The sequence below is a fragment of the Onychostoma macrolepis genome, chromosome 17 (assembly GCF_012432095.1).
Source record: "Onychostoma macrolepis isolate SWU-2019 chromosome 17, ASM1243209v1, whole genome shotgun sequence".
NCBI lineage: Eukaryota > Metazoa > Chordata > Actinopteri > Cypriniformes > Cyprinidae > Onychostoma > Onychostoma macrolepis.
The window spans coordinates 27,503,246-27,515,737 of NC_081171.1; the positions used below are offsets into that span (position 1 = coordinate 27,503,246).

At 38.3% G+C, this 12,492-nt stretch overlaps 1 protein-coding gene across 4 annotated transcripts in view; it reads left to right on the forward strand.

Annotated features, from left to right (window-relative positions):
* The window catches only part of scaf8 (SR-related CTD-associated factor 8), an 82,067-nt gene that overhangs the window by 63,000 nt on the left and 6,575 nt on the right, over nt 1-12,492 (forward strand). For all 4 annotated transcript variants that reach the window (XM_058748372.1, XM_058748371.1, XM_058748374.1 and 1 more), the window contains 14 exons: nt 8,181-8,308; nt 8,385-8,561; nt 8,653-8,729; nt 8,830-8,950; nt 9,050-9,181; nt 9,342-9,451; nt 9,547-9,740; nt 10,350-10,450; nt 10,719-10,832; nt 10,930-11,086; nt 11,201-11,331; nt 11,745-11,883; nt 11,985-12,050; nt 12,174-12,398. In XM_058748372.1, coding sequence (XP_058604355.1) covers nt 8,181-8,308; nt 8,385-8,561; nt 8,653-8,729; nt 8,830-8,950; nt 9,050-9,181; nt 9,342-9,451; nt 9,547-9,740; nt 10,350-10,450; nt 10,719-10,832; nt 10,930-11,086; nt 11,201-11,331; nt 11,745-11,883; nt 11,985-12,050; nt 12,174-12,398 — 1,872 coding nt within the window. The remainder of the gene's footprint in view (nt 1-8,180; nt 8,309-8,384; nt 8,562-8,652; nt 8,730-8,829; nt 8,951-9,049; nt 9,182-9,341; nt 9,452-9,546; nt 9,741-10,349; nt 10,451-10,718; nt 10,833-10,929; nt 11,087-11,200; nt 11,332-11,744; nt 11,884-11,984; nt 12,051-12,173; nt 12,399-12,492) is intronic.

Sequence of the window (12,492 nt, forward strand, 5' to 3'; positions counted from 1 at the left end):
GAGAGGATTGTGAAACAAAAGCCTTTCAAAAATGTGGGGGAGATTCACAAAGAGTGGACTGCAGCTGGAGTCAGTGCTTCAAGAACCACTACGCACAGATGTATGCAAGACATGGGTTTCAGCTGTCGCATTTCTTGTCAAGCCGCTCTTGAACAACAGACAGCGTCAGAAGCATCTTGCCTGGGCTAAAGACAAAAAGGACTGGACTGCTGCTGAGTGGTCCAAAGTTATGTTCTCTGATTTCCTTTGGAAATCAGGGTCCCAGAATCTGGAGGAAGAGAGGAGGGGCACACAATCCACGTTGCTTGAGGTCCAGTGTAAAGTTTCCACAGTCAGTGATGGTTTGGGGTGCCATGTCATCTGCTGGTGTTAGTCCACTGTGTTTTCTGAGGTCCAAGGTCAACGCAGCCATATACCAGGAAGTTTTAGAGCACTTCATTAGGGATGCACCAATAATGTTAAAATGCCCCGATACCAAGCGACTATACCTCACAGTATGTGATAAGTGCCATATTCAGACAAAGAAACAGGACAACATGCAGCAGAATGGAATTATTAGAGATTAAGGATGTCTACGAAGTAGGGGTGTCCCCGACTAAGGATTTTCATAGGCGAATCGGAATTTTCGAATCATGCCGATAGTCGACTGATAGTCGAATCATATATTTGGGGGCGGGGCAAAATACATTACCAAGAGTCAAGTCAGACATTCGACAGTCATAAACACACAGGGAAAATGTGTAACGGACGCCTCGTAGATACAAACGGGGTGAATAATGTTTTATGTTTTGGTTAAAAGATAGCTATCATTAAACGTCAGCGAAACCCTTAAGAATTCACAAATTTCTTTCTTTTTTTTTTTTAACCAATAGTGCTCTCATTATAATGTTATGTAGGCTATATGAGTTATAACGTTTTGCATTTCTGTTTTGAGCTGCGTGCTCAGAAGATGAATGAAGCATATGATAGCCGGTTTTTAATCAAAGGGATTTAACTCATTTATCTCACATAGAATACGCTTCGTTATTTATATAACATAACGTTAATATTACGACTTATAGGCTGTCTGCACAAAATGCCCCGAATGCACATGAACGCGTCTGCGCGGCTCTGAATGAACTCCTTTTGTGGACGCGTTCTTCACGCAATAACATGCAGAAACACAACTAAACACTAAAAAAATCACAGCGTTTTATTATAATAGAGTTCTCATTATAATGCTATGTATATGACAGTGCCAGTCATAGTTATTAATATTCTGCATTGTTGTTCTGCTCGCACCGAGCGCTGAAGAGATAATCACCGTATAGTACTACAATGAAGCGCTTTACTGTAGTGTAACAACCAAATACATCATATACGAGATAAATAATATACACGATATAAATAAACCAACTGAAACGTTTTGAAATCACTTGTTGTACCCTACCTGATCTGAAAAAAAAAATGAAGTCTTCCACTCTGCCTGTGTCAATTTCAGTCTTCTTAAAGATTTAAATCCCTGCCGCCAAAATGGTCCTCCGTCGGTGACGGATTAGAAAGCGAAACTTTAATCTACAGGGGAAATTGGATTTATTCACGCACGTTAATATTTATTTAAAGCTTCTTTCTTTTAAGATTCTTATTTACAGCATTATCATAATAGGCTGTATATTAACTTATTGGGAGAAACCCGGTAGTTCTATGTGAAATCAGACACTGAGCACCCCTGTATAGCCAAAATGGCATGATCATAACACCCCGCGAATATTCGACTGTGAGATTGGGAGTCGAATCAGGCTCCTCGAATCGAAGCATCGAATCGTCGACTATTCGGGGACACCCCTACTACGAAGCAGATGTATGCAATGAATAATGTTAAACATTCAGTATTAATGCCTTTTATAGCTGATATGCGCGAACTGAAAAGCAAAGCGCTGAGTGGATTATGCGCGTGGCGGCGCAGATGCGCGAGCTTGTCGAGTGAATATACTTTTCTCACAAACATCACTGGAACGTTTGTAGTTCGGTCGGATATGTCAAAAACAAGTAAGCAAAACAATGCACAAGTTACTTAATGGTAGGGAGGGAGGGAGAGAGAGAGAGCGCGTGCGCACTTCTGTGATCTTTATTGATATTCGCTCACATAGCATACATCACTTGGATTAAAACTGAATCGTAAATATAAGACAATTTATAGGGGCATTCACTATAAAATAAATCACTTATTTTCAACCTTAAGCATACACGACTTTCTGGCGAAAGTGAAACTAGCAGCCTGTGTGAAATGCGCTAGGCTGTACTGTCCCTTTCATTCTGCACCAGTACAAATACGTGCGCGCGTTGTGCATGTTTTGCTTGCTTCATGAGTGTTTCTACATTAGAAAGAAAAGCAAAGAAAAACGCAACTTCTATTTCTGAAGATATGACAGTTAGGAGATTTATAACGAGTGGTTCCCTGCATTATTACAGCAAAATGCGTGATTTTAGCAGCTCTAATGCAATTGAATTAAAGATGATGTACCATAGAGCAAAAAAAAAAAATGAACAGTGAAAGTAACAAAAACTTGTAAAATGCATGTTAATGTGCATAATTAAGTGTGAAAATAACCGAAGAATATACAGTCAAACCAAAAATTATATTATAAAAATTATATTATAATATTATAATATATAATTATAAATTGATATTTTTTACTAGTGGGTGCAGGACACTATATTTTGCTATCCTCACTTACATAAATGAACTAAAGTAAACTGTGACATATTATATCCAAAAATTCTTCATACAGTGGACTACCAATAAAATTGATACAAATTTGGAACCAAAAATTATTATATTAAGTTCAGGTTTGCATGAACCTGGTTGACAGCATGCCCAGGAGACTACAGGCTGTCATTAAGGCTAAGGGTTGCCTGACAAAGTATTGATAGTTGTGTAAATATTGTCATACTATGTCTGAATAATTTTGGTTGATTGTAATCCATCACATACCTTTCTATCAAAGTTATCTGATATTATCGAGCTGAATTTGTTCTGACACAGTTTAACTCTGAGTTCTTGTCATATTTTACTACCATAAACTACAGCGAATAAACTGATAATGTGAGAAATTTTGAAGGTGTCTGAATAAATTTTGGTTTGACTATCTATTTGATAAATTAAGTTAACCAACTAACATTATACATACTCTTTTGGTTTCTGTACCCAATATTTAAAAAATTTACAAATGCAATGAAAATATCGATATTGGTACTCGGTATCGACAAGTACCAAAAATAAAAGTATCGGTATCGGGTGAGTACTGGAAAAAGTGGTATCGGTGCATCCCTACACTTCATGCTTCCTGCTGCTGACCAACTTTATGGAGATGCAGATTTAATTTTCCAACAGGACTTGGCACCTGCACACAGTGCCAAAGCAACCAGTATCTGGTTTAAGGACCATGGTATCCCTGTTCTTAATTGGCCAGCAAACTCGCCTGACCTTAACCCCATAGAAAATCTATGGGGTATTGTGAAGAGGAAGATGCGATATGCCAGACCCAACAATGCAGAAGAGCTGAAGGCCACTATCAGAGCAACCTGGGCTCTCATAACACCTGAGCAGTGCCACAGACTGATCGACTCCATGCCACGCCGCATTGCTGTAGTAATTCAGGCAAAAGGAGCCCCAACTAAGTATTGAGTGCTGTACATGCTCATACTTTTCATGTTCATACATTTGGCCAAGATTTCTAAAAATCCTTTCTTTGTATTGGTCTTAAGTAGTGTTGTCAAAAGACCCGGTACTTCGGTACCAAGTCGGTACTAAAAAAATGAAAACGTCTCGGTACCAGGTTTTTTTTTAAGTACCGGTGGTACCGAGTGCCCGGTCAACCCGGTTCTTGACGCGTACGGCCCTATGATTTCCGCGATGCAGAAAACGCGGACGGAATCTCGGAATCCAGTTATAAAATACGGAATTTATAGTTTAACACGGAATGTCACACAATTTGTCTACATTTGGATGAATTAATCAAAAGTAGGTCATTACACTTAAATCAAATCGCGACATGGACTAGTATCTGTAAATATTAAGCCGCAAAAGTCGATTCAGATATGAATCCCCCATGTTCTGCGAGTCTCTGTGTGAGTGAATGAATGTCAGAGATGCGCTTTTTTTTCTCTTTTTTTTTTAACTACACACACTGAAGCGCGCGTGACGCTCGCGGTGATTTCAGCATCTGCCGTTGCAATGAGGACATAATTACATAAAACGTCTCCAGAACTGCTCTGAGAGTCACTTCACGAGCATTTTACCGTTTCATTTGAGTAAAACCAGCGTCATATCATATAGCTACACACAGAAATTTAAAGGTATTCACGGCAACCAAATCTTAAAGACATTGTGCCAGAAATATATTACTATTATTTAGTAGAATGTATGCGATTACTATTACTACTGTTGAAAAAAGTTAGTATTTATTTTTAAAGAAATAATCATACAATATTTCTTCCATATCCCCTTTATTTACCAAAAAATAAAATGTTTAAATTTCATTAATTAAAAGACAAATTAAATCTGGGTGAAACTTTACTGCTTACTGTTTTTCATACTTTTATTACTTGCTGAAAAACTTGAAACACAAAGAATGGCATTTGCTTGACTTTATTAAAAGTAGTGTGTTTTTTAATTAGCATGTGGTACCGAGAACCGTGGATTTTCACTGGTATCGGTACCGAATACTGAAATTTTGGTACAGTGACAACACTAGTCTTAAGTAATATTCTAATTTGGGATTTTCCTTAGTTGTCAGTTATAATCATCAAAATGAAAAGAAATAAACATTTGAAATATATCAGTCTGTGTGTAATGAATGAATATAATATACAAGTTTCACTTTTTGAATGGAATTGGTGAAATCAACTTTTTGATGATATTCTAATTATATGACCAGCACCTGTATGTGTATATATAGTCCAGTTTTGTGGACATTCACACAAAGATCATTCATTAGTCAGGTGGCGACAGCATTTGAACACTGGATTTACAAAAATTATTTCAGGTTTAAAAGGGTTTCAACATTGCATCAACTAGGCTACTGATGAACACATTCATGTTTATTTGAATTATTACTCTGTAGGTTTTTTAATCATGTATAATTTATTATAACTAATTAAAATGCATATATTCACATGTAATGTTACATGTAATGCAGGCATTCCAAAACTTTTTGTCATCTAAACCTTATTCACCAAATATATTTGCTTTAAGTAGCCTGAAAAAATAAGCTTTTTAAACTCTATTTGAGTGTAAGAAACAACATTCATGGGGCAGTTAAATTCAGATTTTTGTAGCTGATTTGACATGTAATTTAATTGAGTTCAGCGAGCAGTTTTTGAGATTTCAGGATTCCCCCATTCATTTAAGATAGGTCTTGTACGAGCTGCCCGGAGGCGTTGCAAATATGGCCGAAACCTTGATGTAATATAATGTTTAATGCACTTCATGTTGTAAATTACAATGAATGGAACAAAGTTTCTTAAACTTTGCATTTTTTTTTACATCATTATGGTACAAGATAATTCTATTTAAATCAAAAGTGATCTAAAAGTAATTCATTATTACATAAAATGTGTAATGTAACGGATTACGTTACTGACTACAGTTTTTGTCGTGTAATCTGGAATCAGTAACGGATTACAATTTGTAAGTAATCTACCCAGCTCTACTCATAATGCATCCTCGGTGAAACAATACACTGTCGTGGCAACATGTTTTATATTCGTTATATTGGGACTACATTAATAATTTTTGGTGACGTAACTAACTGGGCAGTGGGTCTGTAGTTCCCAGCACTCTTTGCATGGGATGGCATTAAGAGAGACCGTTTATAAGTGTTATTTGTTGTGTTTTTCAGTAAAGAGAAAGATGGTTAGTGTTTAATGTTCAGTAATATTGGAGATTTAGAAGAGTTTCTGATGCATGACGGCCATGATGCTTAACTCGGAGAGCAAAAACTGTGCTAATGCCAGTGCTGAGAAAAGTCACAGTTACTTACTCATCTTATATGTTGTATATAATAATAAACTAAGTTGTCTTTAGCTTATTCAGGGCTCCAGACTGCGACTAAAACGGTCGTATTTGCGACCAAAAATATTTAATTTGCGAGTGAAGTTTTTGCTGAGGTCATCACTGGCAACTATGCATGCACATTTTTAAGTCATAACGTAAACATATAATGCCTTTTTTCCTGATTGTTTTGCGATCACATCTTTTGTTTATGTTCACGTATTAAACTGAGATGATACGCATCATAGTTTTAGTGGGAAAAAAGTCCTCATCTCTGCCGCACAGCAGCATTGACGCACACCTGCTAAACGCAGCTCAGTTGTACAACGTGAGAGAGATCGAAATGACGGAGTCGTGCAAAGTACAAGTGCACAAAAGCAGTATCTATTTCGTGCACAACTTGAACAAACTACAACAGGTAAAGCTGTCATTTGAGTGGATATTGGCAATATCGTAAACAATTCTCATTTATAATCATTACTAATATGGCTTCTTCTTATCAAGATCTTAGTCTATATGCTGTGTTCTGTTAATGCGTGAACTTGATATTATTTGAAGCGCACTTGCTGTCCAGTAATCGCAGAAAGCTTTGTATCAGGTTTAAAATTATGCCAAATACATAATGAAATTCAAACAATAAATAATGTTTTGGCGCTCTTTAATGTGGCAGGCGCGAACCCTTTAGTGCCTCAGTTCAAGTGGCAAGTGAACCCATTGTGTCTTTCTATTTACTACTATAGTAGGCTACATAATGAACATGAATTAACATCAAAGGTTAGGCTATTTTATAAGAGAGCCTACAGTACAACTTGCTGAAATGTCTCATGTTAAAGCTCATTCAATGTTTCAAACGTGTAAAGCTTGCAAACCTCAGAATAACCATTCCAGAAGCTCATCAGTCAGCTAGTAAAATAACTATAAAGAGGAGCATTTTGCTATATTTATGCGCTATTGCATATTAATATTTTTACTTAACCTGTTGTCTACATGATTCAACTCCTCCTATAAAGTTGTGTTTTACTAATGAAGAAAAACAGACTGAATGTGTGAAAGACATATGACAACATTTATAGAATACATTGAGGAGGAGCCCTAACTACTCTCAGTGGCAAAGTGATGCTTATGGTCCATGATATTGGTACAGATTCTGTGTAATGAACAATTTTTTGTGACTGTATATTTCAAGTTGGAAAAGACATTTAGTTCCTACTTTGTGAACCTTAGTTTCCAGGTCATCTACAAGATGGACTAAAATGCTGATAAAGTCAAGAAAAGATGAGACATAAACGCATGACAGTATGTTTGAAATGCTAAAAAACACGTTTATTCTGTGGCACCTAAAAAAAATTATTTGGCGCCTACGTTTTTTTCTTATAGGAGCCAATGGCTCCTTACTCTACTTTTTTGTCTGGAGCCCTGTTATTGGATGCACTATTGCTTGTATGGACGACACAGGAACTTAATTTTATTAAGTTTGTTCAACAAATTGTTTAAATTGTTTTATTCTTGTTGTAATGATTTACTAATTCCGTGGAAAGTTTTAAAACTTAAAGTCCTTTAAGTTTATTGAACAAACTATGACCAAATATCTAGTCTTCTGGAAAAAAAAAAAAGTCTCATCATGCCTTTAGCATACTCACAGGCACAGCTGCATTCCTTATGGTGCGGGAAGTTCAATGTAACCTAGGTTAATGTGTCAAACAGACTAACTCATTAACTAAAATGTTGCTATAGTAACCTAATATTAATGTTAGAAATCCAAAGCTATGGCAGTTTGAGTGGTTTTAAATGCTCTATACTGTTTCATAATTAATAGCCCTTTTCACATTCATCTTGACTGAAGGGCAGGATAGTCTAGTTGATGCTCTGATGTACAGTTTGTTTCCTGTCTATACAGTATACTCTTCTTTTTTTTTTTTTTTTTTTTTTTTTCAGTATGTCAACCCCTTAATCACATAAAGCCCTAGTCGCAAAAGTTTTCCCTAGTACTCAAAATTCTGATTGAACTTTTAGCATCTTCTAGTTTATGCTGACACCTTGAGGCAAAAATTCAGTATGACAGCTTGTTTAAAAGTCTGTCATATCCATTTCCGTTCCTTTACTGCACAAATATTTGTATCTGTATATTTTCTCCTGCTCCCTAAAGGAACCCCAGCAACTCCTGCCACTCCAGCCAACATAGTGCAGAGTCTCCCAGACTGGGCGTCTCAGATCTCCAACACAGACACAGTGGCTGCGGTCGCCCAGATCTTACAGAGTCCCCAGGGCCAGCAGGTTAGATTCCTCCATTACTGAAAACACTGTTCACTGCACAGCTGTATTTCTGACTGGTGTGTATGTGTGTTTCTAGTTGCAGCAGCTTGTTCAGAGCCTCCAGATGCAGCAGCAGAAACCTCAGCCCTCTCTGCTGCAGGCGCTGGATGCAGGTTTGGTGGTGCAGCTGCAGGCCCTTACTGCACAGCTCACTGCAGCCGCAGCAGCCAACACACTCAACCCACTGGAGCAGAGAGTTTCCTCATTTAACAAGGTGAGGGAGCTTTTAGGAACACTGCTGGCTGAAATAGTTTAATCCTTAGTTTAACCCTTGCATAACACATTATTATTCCATTGTGTTGTAGAAGCTGTTGGGTCAGTTTGATTTTGGGAATGAGTCGGAACACAGCGAGGATTCTAAGAAAGATGCTACATCTCAGTTGTATGTTGTTGTTTTTTTTGTTGTTTTTTGTTTGCTACTTTGAAGAAAAGCTGTTCCCTGTTATGTTATTTTTCTAACATGTTCTTACTGTGTCTTTTAGACCTGTGGTGCCAGAGTCCATCAATAACTCAATATTTCATCAGCTGGCCGAGCATCTTCAGCAGCAAAACCTTGAGCAGTTTCAGAAGCAGCTAATGGAGCACCAGCAGCATCAACAGAAGGTACATAAAACTCTGATTCTTTCTTTGCATAATGTGTTAGAGCCCTTATGTCATTCTCATACCTTGATATTTATTAATGCGCCTTGTTATTTTTGACAGTCTATGACCATGGAGAGCCAGGATACCATCTTTGGTCCTGAAAATTCAGCCGCTCCTGGCCAGAGCAGTGCCCCACCACAGCTCCCAGAACAAGAAGCAAAAATGGATGACTCCATTGATAACCAGCAACAGGTATGATCGGAGATCAAACTTTAGTTGGTAGGATAAGTCTATATTAGAAGTGATGAAATCGCTGTCTTCTGTTGGATGTCTGTAATACTCAATGATTAATAATTGAAGCTGAGTGACAAGTGGATAGTGGAAACATCAGGTTCACTTGTGTATTTTGCAGGACATGGATATTGATGAGGGACAGGATACTGTAGATGAGGAGCTCTTTGAGGCTGAGGAGAAGAAAACAAGCAGCACCCGTTCAAGAACACTTTCGAGATCTCGGTCCAGGTTGGTGTAGCAATTTCGCCAAATAGTTAAGTCTTATTTCCATTTTTCAGACGCAGGTAAAGAGCTCTCATGTGAAAATCTCTTTACATCCCCAGGTCACCTAAGAGAAGGAGGTCAAGGTCTCGCTCAGGGTCTCGAAAGCGCAAACACAGGAAGAGATCACGGTCTCGCTCAAGGGACAGAAAGAGGAAGTCCTCACGTTCTTATTCCAGTGAGCGACGAGCACGGGAAAGAGAAAAGGAACGGCAGAAAAAAGGACTTCCTCCTATCCGCTCAAGGGTTCTAAGTGGTAAGATTACAGAGGACCACCTGTGCTTTCTGAATTTATAAGGGTCAAGTTTAAGAAATTACTGCTTTGCAATAGTCACATCAGACATGTTTTAAAGGGTTAAGTTGACACACATAAAATAAATTAATTACAGAATTATAGAAAGATCTTATGAAATGTAATTGTGCTATGGATGAGACAGTTAAGATTTGTATTAAACCATGTTCATATGAGTGTGAAAATCACAAGCCGCCTCATTTATTGACTGACTGTTGCTTTGGTCTTTGAGCTTAAAGCGATAATTCATCCCAAAATTATAATGTAATTACATGTACTGTACCAGTTGGTCCATTATTCTTTCAGGACAGTTGACAGAACTGTTAATTATATTTTCTGGCCAGTTATGTATTGCCACTGAAAATGTTACGTTCCTTAAGACCTTTCCATCTCATGGACAAACATGAACATGCTTGCAGAGTTCTTGCAAATGTCTTGATAATTTAATGTCCTTTTCACAACTGAAATATAATTTCCCTATATCTTTATTTATCCAGACACATGCACACATAAAGGGTAAAGTAGCGTGTTCAGTTACCTTTTATTTGATTTATTTCTTTCTGCTTCTTTCAGTTTGCAGCACTACTCTATGGGTTGGCCAAGTGGACAAGAAAGCCACCCAACAAGATCTTACTAACCTCTTCGAAGAGTTTGGCCAGATTGAATCTATCAATGTGAGTTGAGTTTCTGTGATCTTGAGCACTTGAATGCTCTTTAAATTAGTTTACTTTTTAATTAGATCAGTTATGCCATCTAGCCAAGAGGCATTTTTGGAGTCTCCAGATATTTTTGGCTGAAGTTCAATTAGGAATACCCTAAAATGGGAAGTGATTTAGGACAGCTCAGTAGGTCTTCAGGTGTTGTTTTTTAATATAGTTGATGAATCTGGAAACTAAAGCTTTCACTGCATAAGTCTGAATTTAATGTTCTTTTTTTCTCTAGATGATTCCTCCCAGAGGCTGTGCTTACATCTGTATGGTTCATCGTCAGGATGCATATCGTGCCCTTCAGAAACTGAGCACAGGCTCCTACAAAATCGGTTCAAAGGTCATCAAAGTATGTGTGAAGAATGTTCACTGACTTGAGATCTTTGCAATGTTCTATAACATTTTTGGGAGGGGAATGTGTCTAAACATGTTGCATTACTTTGCAGATTGCTTGGGCCCTCAATAAAGGGGTGAAACAGGAGTATAAGCAGTTCTGGGATGTGGACCTTGGGGTGACTTATATCCCATGGGAGAAGGTCAAACTGGATGATCTGGATGACTTTGCAGAGGGAGGCATGATTGACCAGGAGACCGTCAACAATGGTGAGAAGAATTTACTTGTTCAGCAGCTGAACGTTTGATATGTATTGTGTATATATTTGATCTTCTGCACAGTACTTTTCCCATTCATAACAGTACTGTTTTTTTATGATGCAGAATGGGAATCCCAGAGAAATACTGAGACCGCCAAAGAGACTCAGAGCCAGGCTGTTACAGCTGAAACCAGTACAGCAAGCAGCACACCCAGTGAGGCCTTTACCCAGCCTGTCACTATGATGCCCTTGCAGGTATGATGCTAACACCAAGTCAGGCCTTAAATTGCCATGACAAATTGAGCAAAACATGTTTAGGTTACTTACTGTTGTGTGTGATTTTATTACTAGATAATAGGGATGGTGTTTAGCCATTAATCTATGACTGTAACAGAAAGGGATACCCTAAAATGAAAATCCTGTCATTAATGACTCATCCTCATGTCATTCCAAACTTGTAAGACCTTTGTTCATCTTCGGAACACAAATTAAGAAATTTTTGATGGAATCTGAGAGCTCTCTGACCTTGTATAGACAGCAACACAATGCACGTTCAAGGCCCAGAAAGGTTGCAAGGACATCTTTAAAATAGTCAATAGGGCATGAGGACAGCTGAATTAATAATGAATCACGGTTTACTTATCCATGGATGGCTTATTTTGGTTTAGATTCCAGTGGCACAGACGGTCCCTGCTGTTGGCCTTGTGCCTCCATCCTTCCCTGTCACCATGGCAATGCCCCCACCAGGCTTTGGTCCCCCACCACCATTTCTAAGGGCAGGGTTTAATGCCTCACAGCCTCCTCCAGGTACATGGTGCCAACCTGAATATTAAATAATGAAGCTTTTAACTGTACGATGGATTTTTTTTTTTAATATATACATCAATTTGTAAATTTCTCTTTCACAGGTTTCATGGCCACGCCAGGAGTAGGACCGTCAGCAGTTGGAACCAGTCTTGCTTCAGCTCAGACCTGTATGTTAACCAGCCTCTAAAATAAGTTATTATTTTGCATAATGTTTCTTGTGAAAGCACTGTCCTTAAGGTCCAATTTTCAAGCTACTAAATGGGCCTTTTATCACTCTATCGCCTTTATAGCTCTAGTGCAGCCTTCGTTGCCAACCACTCAAGAGAACAGCAAGGATTCTCCGTTTGGAGCCATGATTCCTCCCACCAGTACTATTCCTGGGAGTTTTATTCCGTCAGCAATGCCCGGGGCAGGAGTCTTTAACCCTGTGGGAGCACAGCATCAGCAGAGCAGCACAGACAAAACACCTCAGTTGGCAGAAACGATGGAGACAGCTTCTGAAATAACACTACAGGGTAAATGGGTTTATAAGAACATTTTACATAATGTCAGTACTAGGGATGTGCGGGTCTAGTCGACTAAACGGTACAGCTCCTGCTAGTCGACACT